The sequence below is a fragment of the Heloderma suspectum genome, chromosome 7, assembly GCF_057233095.1.
Source record: "Heloderma suspectum isolate Gila_16-S chromosome 7, 16-S_ref, whole genome shotgun sequence".
Taxonomy (NCBI): domain Eukaryota; kingdom Metazoa; phylum Chordata; class Lepidosauria; order Squamata; family Helodermatidae; genus Heloderma; species Heloderma suspectum.
In genome coordinates, this window is record NC_139464.1 from 104203015 (window position 1) to 104220108 (window position 17094).

A 17094-nucleotide genomic window follows, 5' to 3' on the forward strand; every position below is an offset into this window, starting at 1 on the left:
AAGAGGCAGACATGCACATATGTAACAGCTCCTGGCGTATGAGTGGTATTGCTGACAGGCTTATCAAGGCATTACTACAGCTGTTGCAATCTGCTCTGAAGAAGAAAAAAACCTCCTGTCTTCAGAGAGCTCCTGCAATCACACAAACAGACCAAGCATTAGATGTGCAGGAATCTACATCCCTCTTACCTGAACTAGTTGCAAGAGATAATGAAGAACATCATCATCTTCCAAACCCTCCAGTTTTTGCACTGCCATGGCTCTCACATTTTCATCGGAAAAGTTGCAGTCTAGAAGTTGCATTGGCAATCCAACATCCAAAGTGCTGTGGTCCCAGACATCTCTTTTAGCTAATAACTGGTATGTTTCAGCTACTATTTCTTGTTGTCCCCATTTCACTGAGCTAAGCAGCTTAGGGTATGCCTTTGGGTGCCTTATACTTTCATATCTGAAATGCCACAATAATTCTTTGTCTTCAGGTGTAAGCGGATTAAGAAGATCAGTGGCTATGATCTCTTCAAGCTGTTTGCGCAATTGGTTGGGCATTTCAGCTCTAGCCCTGTCCCCTTGTAGATCGCAAGCTATCTTATGCTTAGGCAAGGCTATTGGGTGGCAGTATTTGTCAAGAACAATTGAAATAGCCATTGAGTTCTCTTTATCAGGATTGGTGGCTGATGTAAGCTTATCAGCATTTATGCTTCCCTGCTCTTCCCCTTTGCCTGGAATTTTCCACATATGAAGCACGTAGTCACCAGTCCGCAGCAGGGAACGATGGTCTATCAACAAAATATTTACATAATAGAGAAGCTGGGTTTTGCATTTAGAATCAGAACTGGGGGAATCATGCGGCTGAAGGTTAGCCTTTGTAGATGATGCTGGTGCTTTGCCACAATATATCTGCAGTGTCAGTAATGCCCCTTTGGGCAAGTCTTTAATCTTGACATCAAACTCAAGCCAAGCATTCCACAGGACTTCTTGAGTAAATGGTTTGGCCGTAGTTCTTTTCTGTGAAAGGAGCTGCTGCCCATGTTGAATATTAGCCTCAACAAACACAGTAAGGTCTGAGTTTCTTGGCAGCACAGGGATATCGATGCCAATTATCTTGACCCTGAATTTCCGATTGCAATCCCAGAGTGATATAGTGAATACTCTCTCATGATCCTTGCCATCTATTGTCAGCTGTTCATGATATCCTGAAACTCCAGTGCAGTCATCCACTAAGGACCACTCTTCTTTCTGCACTTCATCCTGGTTTGGGTCAGGTGGATCATCCAGGAGCAGGTGAATTTCATCCCCGTTCTTAAGGCACTGCCTTATCCAGTGGAAGTTTTTGATAGGCGTCTCTCCTACAATATACTCATCTCTGCCACTCACCCTAAGGACAAAGTCTAGTTCACTATAATCTTCAGGAATGTTCATCAAAGATTTCTTCTTTGCCATTTTTGTGAAAAAGCTCTGAAGAATTATGTCTGGTGTGTCGTCAATACCCACTTTAATCTTCTGGCTAGTTGTTCCTCTGTGTATATTTATAAAAATGCTATTTTTAACAATTCTAGTAAGCAAATACTCTGGAAGTGGTTTAGATGTAGTCCAAGGGTGCATTGAATATAATTTCGGATCCCTGCAAGATACTTCAATTGTTCGTGGAGTGACTAACCTGCGACGAGCAAATTCCAGTTCGTCATCATGCACGTTACTTACATCAGTGACATCATAGCCAATCAAGTAATTGAGTTGCTTTTGAAACTCCTGAACTTCCTCTGTGAGCTTTTGCTTTTGGACAACATGAATTTTGCCCACCTTCTTCTGTAACACTTTCCAATACAATATACAGTCAAGTGTCTGTATTATCTGATGTTTATCATAAATTTCATACCACTGTCCCTTCTTTTGGTAACGAAGAACAAATTGATCTGGGGTGAATTTATGATAGAAATCTGAGGCCTGATTCCTCTCTATTGCTCGCATCCAAACATGTGCTTTCATCTGTTCTACCGTACAGTTGCTGGCTATATCTATTAACATGGTGCTTGTGGGTAGAACAAATTCAATGGATATCAGTTCTGTTGAAGACAAACTGCTTGCCGTACAGTGTGGCTTCATCCTCCTCCTCCTCCGTTTGTTGTCATCTCTCATAACAACAGGTTGCTCGCTGCTCTCCAACTCCATACTACAGGAAATCTATGAAAACACAGAAAAGGATCAGGTCAGTTTTTTTCTGGATGTTGCCAGCATATATCTGCTGAATTTTCATAAATGCTATTGGGTACAAGCCAGCCAGAGTTAAGCATTTTTAAGTCCTTTTGACTTCTTCCCCTTAAAGCCAATGGAATTTAAACTAGCTCCTATTTTAAATAGAAAATAAAATTAACTGGATTTTAAATTTTAAAATCCAGTCAAAATGTCTGAATAGGATATTTACATATATTCAGAGGAGCTTTGGTAGGTAGCCTATTGCTCCCAAAAGGAAATAACTAAAATATGGAAAAGCTGTCATATATACAGACCACAACACTATGCTGATCTAAAACCTCAGATCTGATTCTGTGAACCTAAATCTCAAAGTTAAAGGAGATTCTTGCTTAGCTTAATTAATGCTTTCCATTTTTTATTTTATTTATTTATTATTATTATTAACACACCTATCTTTCAAGAGTTTAGAGCATTATATATAGAATATTCATCCAGTCTCATCATGATACTGGCCAGGCCAAGCCCTGCTTAACTTCAGGAACAGAACTTCACAAGGCACCTTGAAACTATTTTCTTTGAAGTTCAGCAGCTTCAACTCCCACCATCACCACCGCTTTTTTGTTTTAGACTCTCTCTTTGGACAGTTCTTACATGAAATGCTTTAAACACTCAAGAGCACTATATAAATACTCAACAACAACATTCACTTGAAGAACACTTGCAATATTAGTGTGTCATTTAGACAGAGACTAGCCTAAGAAAAATCCCAGGGCTTGGCTGCAGCTCAGAAATTTAATTCTGCCTCCTAAAGTATTGATGCTGATGCTTAGGAATTTGAAATATCTTTTCATCCCTGCATAAGAAATGCTAGTATGGTAAACATATAGATTCTTGCCACCCCATGATAACCCCAGTTTCTAACGTTCTGTCCTCTTCGTAAGAAATTTTGTCAACCCTTTCCATATATTAAGTTGCCACTCTTTCTTGAAGATATGCTAAAATGTCTGAGACATATCTTAAAATATCAGCTTCATGTTACTTGATAACACTAACCATTTCCAATTATTGTCATTAAATTTAATGTATGCCCTTATTCACTGTTCTTACTAATTTAATCAATATGCAAGTTAGAATATATTTATTTAAATAATTAATGTTGAGCATGCATGTCTCTCTAAACATTTTCTATAGTTATAATAAAAAATAAGCATTTCCAAAACATCATCAGTGCCTATTGCAAATAGAGGTGAAAAGACTCTGTAGGAAAAACTGCACTGGACACAGGTAGTAATTTTCTTTAAAAATTAACATAGTTAAGAGTTGCCTTGATTCATCAGAGCAAAATCCATCTAATCCAATATACTGGAAGCTCACAGGCTGAGAAGGAAGGACATTTCCCAGTTTGTCCCAGTCAAATGTTATCATCTTGCCTTACCGATGACAAGAAACACTAATTTGTTCTCAGTTTCAGTTCTGCTACATCAGATGAAATGAAGGATAACGGACGCAAAGTATTTCTGATTTAGTTTCCCTTTAACTAATAGAAGCTATGTTGCTCAACAGCAGCATTTTTCAGTACAAACTTTAAATTAACAAATCCACCTATTTGGATGGAAAGCAACCCCTTTCCCATCTTCTATTCCCTAGAAAACCTTAGCACAAGAAGTGAGTATAACAAAACAACTGTGGGGCAGCATAAATTACTAAGCAGTATTTTTCATTTTCTAAGAACCAAGTAAGAGAAAGCAAAAAGACATTAACAAAATATTACCTGATTGCAAAACAGAAACTGAGCTGCTGAAGAAGACTCATTTGTACAGTTTTTAAGCCTGCCTATTTTAAAATGACAACCATTCACAGTATGAAGAGTTGTTAGTGTAAGCTGTTCTGCTTTCTTGTTCGTCTTCATAAGCAGATGCAAAGGAAGTGCTCTAGTAACCAGGAAGGAAGCTTTAACCAACTTGGTTATAAACATGATCGGGTTGTTTTTTTTAATAGTCAGTGTTTTTCCTGTTAAGAGTAGTCAAATATATGCTTACTGTAATAGCAACCAGAAAAAAGAGGAACATATTTTTGAAACATACGTGTGGGGGCATGTGGTATAAATTGCCCAAGAGAAAAATTAGGAAATGAATTCATTCAGTATGTATGAAAATAGTAGATATGCTTCACATTTGTTAATAACTATTATTAGTTCTGTGGTTGGCAAACTGTATACCAGGACTCCTTTGGGAGGTACAGAGCACATGGAGGAAGGAGTGCCAGGGAGGGATAGGATCCTGAGGCCTTCCCACTACCAGCCAGTTCTCAGAGGTTGAATGAACCATTACAGAGGATCCTCATTGATCCAGATTGGATTTATAGGACTGAATGCTCCTCCACTTGTTCCATCATCCCAACATGATTGATAAAGAGTGGCTGCTATGTAATAACAGTGTTTCTGTATGTGGGGTTTTACAAGGGGGACAGAGACATCCTGTTCTATTCCTCTTCTAATGCCATTGTTGGATTTGTGCCACAATCCCAAGATCCTTGCACACCGCAGCAGGCTCAATGCACACAACTGTAAGGATTTCTGTATGATCACATGTAGAACAAATTATTGGTACTCCGTAGGAAGAACCCAAATGGGGCTGAATGCAAAGGTTCGAGGAACACTGGCTTAGCTAGTAATTCGTTAATACTAATAAGCGAATGGGCCCACTGTCTGTCTGTGGACATCCTCATAATATGAAATATAGGAAACAAAGTGAAGGACTAAGAAACATGTACTTCCCAATAAATATTTTAAACATTTCAGTCCATTCTCTCAGATAACCATGGGTGTCAGCTTGAACTATGTAAGTTACTAATACCACTTAAACATTATCTTCATTAAAGAAAGAAGAAGCTTGCTGTGAAGAAGAACTAAGTCATCTGTAGCACTCATGTCAGTTTATACAAGGGGTGGGCAGCTTGTAGCTTTTGGGCTCCCATGTGGCCCTCAGCCTAATTTCATGCAGAGATTAGGGAGGCAGCGAGAGGGAAAAGGAGGGCAGGAAGGGAAAATGTGTGGGGAAGCTTAAACAGATGGAGTGATGGAAGGAGTGGGGGACCCTTTGCAAGTGATCAGTTCAGACCTCTGTCAGTGCAATTTGTCCCTCTCCTGGCAGCCTACTGGGCGAGGAGAGAGGGAGAAAAGGGGATTTCAAAAAAAGAGTGAGAAAAAGGGGTGACCCACCCACTTTTGGCTCCAGCCCCGCAGCCAGCATGCACTTCCCAACAGATTATCCCCAGGGAATGTGGCTCTTGACAGAATGAAGGGTTTCCTCCCCTAGTTTATACCTTATTCTCTCAGGGTCCAAAATGTCACAGCTGAGCTTTGAGGCTAACAGGTTCCACAGAGAAAAGGGAAACACTCTTTGAGGTAGAAACAATTTGTCATCTTCAGAGAACTCCTTCCTTGATGTAAAAATCCACAAGAGCAATTCTATAAGGCAATAAAACAAAACAAAATAAAAACACAGCAACCAATTCATTGGTCCAGCTGGCTGAAGAGGCTTCTGGTAGCAAGGGAGTTCTGCCATGTTTTCCACCGAGTTACAGGTTGAGCTAGCAGCAGCTAATTTAGAGTCACTCAACACTTTCCACTTCTCACTGAGTACGGCCTCTTTCTGTGCCTCAAAAGAGGCAAGCAGTTTGTGGAAAATAAAATGCGTGGGTGATGATGTGATTAAAGGCTGTGACTAAAATGTTTTAAGACATCTGAAAGCTGGCACCTTGTCTCCTGAACACCTGCTGCGATGCGGAGTATCTCTTGCAATTGCCAAGGCTACAACAAGATCCTGTGTCCAACTACCAAGGTTGAACCTTCCAGCAACTTCCTATCACTGAGGCCACTCTTACTTGGATGGTTGCCTCACAATATGTTAGAGCCAAAAGTCCCTCTGGGTTTCATACTCTGGGGGCTCATCCTTGCAACCACCACACCTCTGCATCAGGGCCAGGCAGACCTCACTGGTTGGGTTCGCATGTCACTTTAAGCCATGGTGGTTTATAAACTACAGACAGTAGCTTATAAGCTACTGTGACTGAGTTCAGACATGACGATAACCTACAATGAGTTAAATAAGCCATGATGGCTTGTTTAACCCATCGCTGGTTATCAGGTCGTCTGTCAAGAATGTTTTAATCCACAATGGCTTATTTGGTGAAATAACCCATTCTGATAACTCACAGTCTGCAATAAGGGTTATTTAACCTACTGTGGGTTATCGTGTCATCTGGTGCTCACTGTGACTTATTCTGGTTGCCTACAGAGTTGGCTGGTAAGGCAAGCCAAAACCACTGCAGCCACCCTGCTCCAACCAGCAGAGCCCTTTTTCTGAGATCTGGCAAGCAGCCCAGGGACAACCGCAGCCAAACAAGTACAGCCTTCCCTGATACTGCACTACAGTTGACAGCCTTGCACTATCGCATTACTCCACTACAAAGAAGTTACACAGTGACAGGCTTCCCTGATCACTACTTTGAAACTGCACAGCTTGGGAAATAGGGAAAAATTGGGGAACAGGGGAAGATGCTAACTTTTTCATGAAGAAATTCAGTTCTACAATTATCCACTATAGCATCTGAAGGCTTCCCATGAGGGCATCCCAACTGTGCAATTTTGCCCTATTCCAGCTACCTATCAGGGAGTTCCCCCTTTTTCCTTCTCTGGTCACCAGGGGCACTGCTAGGTTCTCAAACGATCCAGGGCACAGGCCCATAATATAAATTTGCATATATATAATATATATATGAGTCTAAGCACACCTCATGTATATATATGTGTGTGTGCACGCACGCGCGGTGTGCTTGCATGTGTGTATAGATTATATACATATATACTTGAGAAGTGTGCATTGACCACCCGCCCCACTTCAACTCGCATCCCGATTCAGCATTTTGGAAAACATCCTGCTTCTGCTCAGGCCAATTTATAGTTGGACCATTTCAGCTCAGCCCTGAATCAGAGTCAAGGTTTGGAAAAAATGAGTCTTTATGCTTCCTGCTGACAACCATGGGAAATTGGAAAAAAAATCTGTAACTTTTTCTCTTGGTCAGAACTGGATGACAATTTCAGGCACAGTAGCCCTCTAGAAAGGGATTATACCTGTCCAATGTCAGAAAAATAGGTTATATTTTGATTTTCTTTTAAAGGGAACTGCCAATAACATTTTTATTACTTGGAAGAATTGGATAAAATTTTCAGGATTCATTGCCCCATCAGAGCAGATCATATCTGCCAAATTTCAGAATGATAGCCACAGGGGTTTTTGTGTAAGGGTGGCCTTAACATTTTGAGGTCTCCAAAAGAGGACATACTTTTCTCCATTTTCCTTGCGGACCAGTGTTCTGAAAATTATAGATAGCCTAAGGTTGTCTCTAAGTAAGAAACCAGCAAATTTTCAGAAGGATAGGTTAAGCACTTCATGTTGGAGGGGCATAGTCCAATTCGGAGGAGGGAGTCATTTGCTTTCCTTCCCCTTCACTCCTTCCCCAGTAGTTTTTGGGTAAGTTTGTATGAAAATGCACAAGTCATTAGAGATGTCCCCCAGGCAAAAAAACTGCAAAGTTCCTGAAGGATATAAATGCATGCAAATGTAGAATTGCTAGAATTTGTTTACATTTCACCAATGTTAGCAGCAGGGGAACATGGGTGGGAAGGTGCTACTGCACTCATGTCCTGCTTGTGAGTTTCCCATGGGCATCTGGTTGGCCACTGTGTGAACAGAATGCTGGACTAGATGGACCTTGGTCTGATGCAGCACGGCTCCTCTTATGTTCTTAAATAGAGAGTGCCTCTGAGCATATGAAGAATGCTTTTCCTTAACCACTGAGTACTTACATTCTCCCCCTACCAATTCTATTCACCCTCCAGCAACTCTTCATATAAAACAGATGTCTTTTGTGCAATTCTCCTCATTTGTTATGCACAAGCTCTCATTGTATCTTCCTCCTCATAACTTCATTTGTGCCAAGACTTCACCAGGATTCAGTCAATGAGTCTGTTTTCAAAACTAGGGTTAAGTTATGGAGAAGCTCTGAGCGTGTACTAAGTGCCTTTCCCTCACACCTGACAAAACATGCATAGGACTGAGCTGAAAGGGTAGTCAATTCATTAGACGGAATTGGGTAGGCACTGTATTAACCATGCAGTACCATGCTCGCAACTCAGGACTTATTTCTGAGGAAACATGCAGAACGTCAGGGTGCGAACCTTCCTGCAAAAGTAACTTCTGCTGGAATCATATGCACACTTTCTTGTGGGTAAGCTTCATTAAACATAATGGGGCTTCTGAGTAGGCATACATAGACTTGTATAAATGAGCAGTATTTATCTCCCCTCCACTTATAAACAAACCCCAAACTCCTATTTTTATTAAAGCTTTCTGTTCAGAGGAACATAGGAAGCTGCCTTGTACTGAGTCAGACCCTGGGTCCATCTAGCCCATTACCATCAACACTGACTGGCAGCAGCAGCTTTCCAGGGCTTCAGGCCGGATTCTTTCCTAGCCCAACCTGGAGATGTTGGGGATTGAAGCTGGGACCTTCTGCATGCCAAGCATGTGCTCTGCCACTGAGCTACAGCCCTTCCTATCGCTAGATAATGGCAACTGACAAACAAAACAGCCCCAGATTTGTTTCTCTGCAACCATGTGAACCCACTTTTTTCAAAGACTTGAATGAGAAGGAGAAAAACCAACCCTCTTGTCTGTTTGTATAAAGTCAAATACAGTTCAGAACTTCTCTTGCCCACGGAAGGGAATTCTCTGTAAGAATTCCCCAAGATATGTTCTGGGTGGAATAAAGAAGAGAAAGAAAGAAAACAGGATAGGGGAAGGAAGACGAAAAGAATAGTGATTGGAAATGCGTGGGGTGGGAGGGGGTAGAGAGAATTCCCTAAGCCAAGAGACTCCTTTCAGAGATGTAGTACTTCAGAGGGATTTAGGAGGCTGTGGAGGGTTTCTAAGGATTGCACATACTTAAATTAACTTTATGAGGTGAGGTGGCTGAGGAGTTTTTCTAGCTTTTTAAAAAACCGTAGAACCTATTTAAAAGCTTCAGCAGGTCCTCGATCATGACAGCACATAGTCATAACCATCATTTTGGAATAATTTGAGTCCTACAGCTATTTGGAGAAATTAAAGTGGAAGGGGAGAAAGAAGTTTGTGAAGACTGACTGGATCCTTTGCTGTACTGAAGCTACTAAACTTCTGCAGAATCCAAAGGTTCCAGTTTGGGGCAGTAAAATCAGATGCTGTGTGAAATAGCAGTATTTCACATGGTGCTCTCTTTCTTCCTTTCCTTCTCCCTCTTCAAAATTTCATTGCAAGCAAGCTCCCAACAGTGGGGATGTAAGAGCAGAAAAGTAGAATAATATATAGAATCATAGAACAGTAGGGTTGGAAGGGGCCTATAAGACCGAGTCCAACCCTCTGCTCAGTGCAGGATCTAAGTCAAAGCATCCCTGACAAGTGGCTGTCCAGCTTCATCTTGAATGCCTCCAGTGTGGGAGAGCCCACTACCCCCTAGGTAATTGGTTCCATTGTCATATTGCTCTAGCGGTCAGGAAGGTTTTCCTGATGTTCAGCCAGAATCTGGCTTCCTGTAACTCGAGCCCATGATTCCATGTCCTGCACTCTGGCATGATCAAGAAGAGATCCTGGCCCTCCTCTCTGTGACAACCTTTGAAGTACTTGAACAGCGCTATCCTATCTCCCCTCAGTCTTCTCTTCTCAGAGCTGAACATGCCCAGTTCTTTCAGTCTCTCTTCATAGGGCTTTGTTTCCAGTCCCCTGATCATCTTTGTCGCCTTTCTCTGAACCCTCTCCAGCTTGTCTGCATCCTTCTTCAAGTGCGGTGCCCAGAACTGGACACAGTACTCCAGATGAGGCCTAACCAGTGCTGACTAGAGGGAAACTAGTACTTCCCGGGATTTGGAAGCTATGCTTCTGTTAATGCAGCCCAAAAGAGCATTTGCCTTTTTTGCAGCCACATCACATTGTTGGCTCATCGTCAGCTTGTGATCTACAACAATTCCAAAATCCTTCTCGCTTGTAGTGTGGTTGAGCCACGTATCCCCCATCTTGTAACTGTGCATTTGGTTTCTTTTTCCGAGGTGCAGAACTTGGCATTTATCCCTCTTAAATGTCATTCTGTTGTTTTCTGCCCAGCGCTCCAGTCTATCAAGATCTTAAATCTGGATTTCCCCATAAAGTCAATTTAGCATGGGAAAATGGATCAAACTGTAATTGACGTGACATTATATGCCAGACTTCCCTAACTGCCAAAATTGTAGGAGGAGCTCTGTCTACTTTAATATGCCGAGAACCTAATGCCATCCATTTAAAGAGAGGCTCCAGACAAGAAGATTCCAATACTGACCACGGCGGAAAATCTAATTTGAGTGGAAAAGACCAAAATTCAGTAGAGGTCAGCAAATAGGCCCGATGGTACATAGCTAGATCCGGAAAACCAAACCCGCCTTCATTAATTGGAAGTTGCATCCTTTTTAAAGATATTCTTGGTGGAGAGGAATCCCAAAAGAATTTACGAAACAAAGCATTGAGTTTTTGGAAATATTTTCCAGGTATAAGTAATTTTGCCCCATTCTAGCAAACTGCCAAGGAGTTATAGCCCCACCGTCTTTGCTTGTTCATGGAGAAGTGGCCAGAAAAGGGAAAAGTCAGGCAGTACAACACAGCCTTCCCTCATTTATGGGCCTGAGACTATGGGTGCTTCCAGACAACATTTTTATCTGCCATCGCCCTTCTTTATTCACAGAATTTGGGGGGGGGGGCAGACAATGACATCTTTTACTCATAACCCTCCTGTATTTTCCCACCATTCCTTCTCTCTTTTCTTGTCACAGAATATCAATTAAGGAGAAAAAGATGGAATAGATGCACAGTGTCTTCTAATTGGTAGCGCTAGGAGCTCTCCATCCAAAAGCTCCATCTGGGCTACCACTATGGGAACATTTGCATTACCAAGTGACTACAAGTTGATATTTCATAGGAGGTGTATAAAAAGTCTTCTGACATGTTTTAATTTAAAGCAGTGTTACGAAGTAGCTCTCATTTGAGTGAACAGTACTTACTCCATTTTGAGACACAGCCAAAAAGCCAGGCGTCTTCACCCCTAGCCTCAGCCAAGGTGGGAGAAAGGCACAGGAATGGGGTTGAGCACATTGTGCAAGACTAGATCAAGCAATTCAGTTTCTAATGGACTGCTTAAAATGCATTCCCTAAAGGAAAAGGTGTGTGTGTGTGGGGGGGGAAATTCAGTAAAACATGAATGTGCTGGATAGCAAGAGTGATATCTGGTAAGTTACCTAGTCAACTATCTGCAATATGCTCCCATTGTTGAACTCTAGCCTTGACACCTGTCTCTAAGACAGTCATTAACATGCAAGGCCATCTTTTGTTAAAAGAGTAAGAGATAGTAAGTAGGACTTTTGTTTCCTGCAAGTACAGCCACCAACCCCAAGCACCCTCTTTTGTTATATGGGATGGAAGGCCAACTCAATCTTTATCCCAATGCAAGCAGCACCATTTCCAGTGCCTTTAAGCAGTATCTGGTTCATCAAAGTTGTGATGTCACTGCCCTTCTCTATACTGTATAAGAGAAGCCTCAGGCTGGGGAAGTCCCGAGTCCCCACTCTTCCCAGAAGTGTGGGGCCATGCTGCCGAAATCATTAGGTGCCTCACCCCTTCAGGGGTATGGTGCCACACTGCTGCTGAAATCACTCAGAGTCTCGCCTCTCAGCAGAAAGGCTCCATCCTGCAATCACTGAAATCACTAAGCTCCTTGCTTGCCAAAGCAAGGTGCCAACAGCGGGTGCTTTGCCTCCCCTCATCAAGGCTCTCTGCTCTTCTTCCTCTTCACCTGAGACTAGGAATTGCAATGTGCACTAGTTCCTATCTGCAGGAAAGGGCTTCAGCCCAAGGAAAGGCATATGCTTTTGGAGCTTCTTAATACAAACTGTAGCCTCCACTCCTGCTTTCCCTTCTCTGTGCGTATAGGCTCCAGGCCTCAGGAATACACCTTCCCACAGTCTTGAAAGCTATTTTTAGGCCTGGAGCTTGGCTTCACCAAGAATGCAGCTAATTTCCTCACTAAAACATAACTTGGTGAAGGCTGGATCATCCCCAATTGGTCGTAAGTGTTAAATCCATTTGCTTACCTAATTACCCAAGACCAGCTTGTGTATTTGAATCTTTGTAAATCTCAATGAATGTGCCATTGTGGCGTTATCCTTTCCAACAGTGTCTGAGTGTGAATCTCTTTGGGTGGGAATCACGATCTTAGCCATATACAACTCTATTGCCAACATCTAAAGATTCCTTATAAGCAGGTGTGTGAGTCTCGTTAGAATGTGTGCAAGTTTGTACATGGGTCTAACTAGAGCACATTATGTAACAGCAGGCAGGGGAATCTGCAATCCAAAGTAAAGAAATGGAGGGAGGGATGGAGAGGCTAGTTAACCATTATTCCTCCTGCCATTTGTCCATTCAAAATAGCACCCCCGCACCTACTTTCTCATCAATGAGGGTGAATAAAAGGCCCCTTTATCTTCCCTCCACAGGGAGAAAGGTAGCTTGGCATGGTTGGTTTTCAGCGGGAAAGTGGCAGAAAGGGAAAGGGTTAAGCAGCTACTTCCTGTGCTTAAAACTGGCAGCCTCCCCTAGCGGCTGAAGACTCTTCACACACAGCTGTTGCCAGGTTTGGCCCTGAGAGAATTAAGATTTCCAGAGTTTACTCAAGGAAGCCGTGACAGTTAAAATGGTTTCGCTTTTTAATGTAAAATGATACAAAAAGTTTCACTGAAAAGTGTTTCCTCAAAGCAGAAGGCTTATTGCTTCCCACCTTATCCAGTACTGACAGTAGTAATTATTCCTTAACAACCTATACAGAAGTACCTAACACCTTTCATTCAGTTTTATTCACGTAACATACTACTCCCAAAACTATGTTACTCTATTGTGCCTTTAGTACTGTGATATCGCAACATCACATAAGAAAAACATATTCATGAAAGCATATAAATAACTGTTAACATTTTACTGCATACTTGATCTTCAATTTAAGAAGAATCCTTAATGACCTCAATTTATTTAAGAATGTACAAAAATATACTTGCAAAAAGGCATCTGAAATATCCTAAGCTTTAAGCAGGAAGAGAGTTCTGTTTCAAGAACACACTGTCCGTGCCTTTATGCAATCTCTGATAATGCAAATGCTTATACCTCTCAGCAGTCCTTTTGGCTGAGGTTACACTTGTGTAAAGACATTTCCAGGAACTGGTGCTTAAATTAATATAGAAGAATGGGGCAGAGTTCACAAGATTACAAAAGCCTTAGACATACGTGGCATAAGCCTAAAATGCTGGGGGGGGGGGGGGAGAGTCCTCCAGTGCAATTTAAATTGATAATAATTTCTCCAGTGGAGGCTGGCTCCGATGTCGGTGTGGCGGTGAATCCACTCCAGTTTTCAGTAAGAACCAGTCAGAACTCTAAAGGAGCTATCCAAGGTGTGGAGCCCAGAGCAGATTCACCACCCCACTGACATCGGAGACACCAGCTTCTACTAAATTTCTCCAGGTGGAATCCAATTAACTCATCCCACTGACAGTGATTCCCACTGACAGTGATTCCCGCTTCCTCCTGCAGTCCGCTGTGCACCCTCAGAATCAGCTTCAGAGGGTTGGAGAACCTTCTGGAGGAGATTTTGGGAGGGCATGGATAGCTGCAGGGGAAGAAGAGGAGGAAGTCTGCTCACATGACATTGGATTCCACCCTCCAATTCTGAACCCATTTAGTACACTATTACTTTCCTTGAGACTTGGGCTGTAAACCAGTTAATATTTTTAGGTGACTAATCAGTAAAAAGCCAGATGATTATTGAGATTTAAATAAACATGTATATTATCAACACTTCAATGTGTGTGTGCCTTGAGACATGTGAGAAAATTGAATGAACAACTATTTAACCATTCAATCACTTGTTGTTCAGTGTTGCTTGTTGAAAAAATCTAATTAAAATATTTGCTAGTTGTTGTTTTTTTTGAAAAAACACCCCTTTCTAAGACACAACACATTCTTCCAAATGACTGGCCTTGTAACAATGTAACATTAAAAAAAACCTTCATAACTCTGATACTAGAAATAGAAAATGCCAAGAATAGGGTCTGAACAGGTAACAGGAGACTCAGGTGCCAGCCTGCATGGGATTCCTATCCTTTATTTATTCATTTCATGTTTATACCACCCAATAGCTGAAGCTCTCTGGTGGTTCAGAAAATTAAAACCACAAAAATACAATATACAATATAATAGATTAAAACTACAGAATAAAAATGCAACCAGAGTAAAACCTAGCAGCAGTGCAGGTATTTAAAAAGCAATAGCAGATTTAAGACAGCAGAACTAAAAAACTCAATGCTCAAATGCTAAAAATGCCTGGGAAAATATAAAGGTCTTCACCTGGCGTCAGAAAGAGTACAACGTAGGCACCAGGTGAACCTCTCTAGGGAGTTTGTTCCAGAGTGCAGGACACGGAATAATGGGCTCAAGTTACAGGACGCCAGATTCTGGCTGAACATCAGGAAAAACCTCCTGGCTGTTAGAGCAATACAACAATGGAACCAATGACCTAGGGAGGTAGTGGGCTCTCCCACACTGGAGGCATTCAAGACAAGGCTGGACAGCCATCTGTCAGGGATGCTCTGACTTGGATTCCTGCATTGAGCAGGGGCTTGGACTCGATGGCCTTGTAGGCCCCTTCCAACCCTACTATTCTATGATTCTATGAACCAGGGTGCCACATCAGAAAATGCCCTTTTCCTGTTAGCCACCTGCCTTACCTCTTTTGGCAGGGGCTCCTGGAGAAAGACCCCTGAAGATGATCTCAAGGTCCAGGCAGGTACATATGGGAGGAGGCAATCCTTCAGATAACCTGGCCCCAAGCCATTTAGGGCTTTGAATGTTAATACCAGCACTAATACCTTTCTGCCCCTGATTCCAAGATGATCCCTCTTAACACACTATTAAGCACCTCAGCCACTTTCTCCAAGCTGAGATGCAGACAAAAGGCTCTGTAATGCAGACTCCAGCAACAGAAGCTCTGTAAGAGTTCTCAGTCCTTAAGCACCTCCAGGTGTTCACTACAGTGAGCAAGCTAAGACACAAGCTGATAGTACCAAACAGCTAATGTGCCTAAAGTGCAATCCTATGCATATTTAGACAGAAAAAAGTCCTGCAATTCCTAGCATTCCCTAGCCAGCCATGCTGGCTGGGGAATGCTGGGAGTTGCAGGACGTTTTTCTGACTAAGATACATAGGATTGTGCCCTAAAAGAGTCATTTGCCGGTGTTTCAAGTAGTTTGGAAGGTGGGGGCAAAGTAAACACTGTTGTCCCTTTAGTCCTTGTTCTGTTTAAAATACAGCTATTAAAAAAAAAAAAAAACACTGGGTCCCAACCACACTTAGGCCACACAACCCAAAGAAAGTTAAGCACATATCACCACCAGAGAAGCTAGGCTGCTGGGTACATGAGACAGAGTCTTCTTTGTGTAAAAAGCTGTGGAATTCCCTCCCAAAGGAGGTTATGTTGGCCCCATCATTACTGAATTTTAGATGGGCAGTAACATCTATACTGTTTCACTGGGACCTTGATGGATTTCAACATCGTTCTTGTTTGATTTCAGCATGGCTGGTTGGGGGCGTTGTCGGACTTTTTTCTGCCGAAACATGTATAAGATTACAGTCTAAGAAGGTAATTTTCTACTTTCAGCTAATTATTTGTCCCTTTCACAACCTACAACTACCCTTCCTTACAGACAAAAAGACTTTCCAAGTTCATGCCTCAGCCCAGTTTCAGTGGCAGGCCTTAGTTCTATAGTTTGTCGCAGAACAATAAAGAGGTGCATGCCTTTAAACATATCTAGACCACATTTTACTCAACAAAGGATCATCAGAACCAGCCTCGGCCTTTATACTATCTAAAGGGGAAAAACTTAAGCCATGACCACCACTCTGTCAGCATCCCATTCATCCCACGCCACTGCTGGTCACTCTTGTTCCTTCTCCAGCTACATATTTAAAAGATTTTTATCTGTCATACCACTATAATAGACTTCAGGGTGGCTTACAACTCTAGTTAAACACAGTTTAAAACAGGTGCAAATAAACAGCAACAGCTAATACTGATAAAAACAGTTGCAGCAAAGTAAAAGCTCACCAGGCAAAGTTGCTTAGCGATGGAATTCCACAGCCAGGGCTCCACCACATATAGTCACCCCCTAACCCCTGAAGGCAGGGGCACCTCAACTGCAGGTTTCAAATGATGGGCAGTTTTACATGGGAGCACCTCTAATTTTAAAAATTAACCACTGATAGTGATGGACCAAAGTCTCCCTTCCATAGGACAATGGCTGTTTCACACGTGACACATGTTTTATTTATTTATTTGAAACACTTGCTTCCTGCCCTATATCATTAAGATCTCAGGGCAGTGTACAGATAAAATCAATTTAAACAATATAAAACAATACATAATTTAAACAGCTAAAAACATATTAAACCTTTAAACAAGCTAATACGAATTAAAATCTAAAACAATAAAACAGTTAAAACAGCATGCTACTTTAGGGAATGCACTTAGCCCTAAAAGGTTTTGGTAAAAAGTCATGTTTTACTTGGTGCCAAAATGAAACCAGTGTATGAGCCAATCAGGCCTCCAGGGGGAGGGCATTCCACAACCAGGGTGCCACAGCAGAGAAGGCCCTCTCCCATGTCCCACCATAGTGTATGTCTCGCACTGGTGGGACGCAGATGAGGGCCCTTCCAACAGATCTTAGTCCTTGGGCAGGCATAC

General features: G+C 42.0%; 1 protein-coding gene across 5 annotated transcripts in view; it reads right to left on the reverse strand.

The window, feature by feature from the left end:
• Positions 1–17094, reverse strand: part of PIK3CG (phosphatidylinositol-4,5-bisphosphate 3-kinase catalytic subunit gamma) — a 41353-nt gene that overhangs the window by 21783 nt on the left and 2476 nt on the right. For 2 of the 5 annotated variants that reach the window (XM_084811065.1, XM_084811064.1), the window contains exons 2-3: positions 5518–5662; positions 190–2181 (exon numbers count right to left, since the gene is read on the reverse strand). In XM_084811065.1, the coding sequence (XP_084667191.1) occupies positions 190–2169 (1980 nt within the window). In that variant the 5' untranslated portion in view covers positions 2170–2181; positions 5518–5662. Of the gene's footprint in view, positions 1–189; positions 2182–3964; positions 4220–5517; positions 5663–17094 lie in introns of those variants that run through there. The other 3 variants (XM_084811063.1, XM_084811062.1, XM_084811061.1) reach the window with 2 other exon arrangements.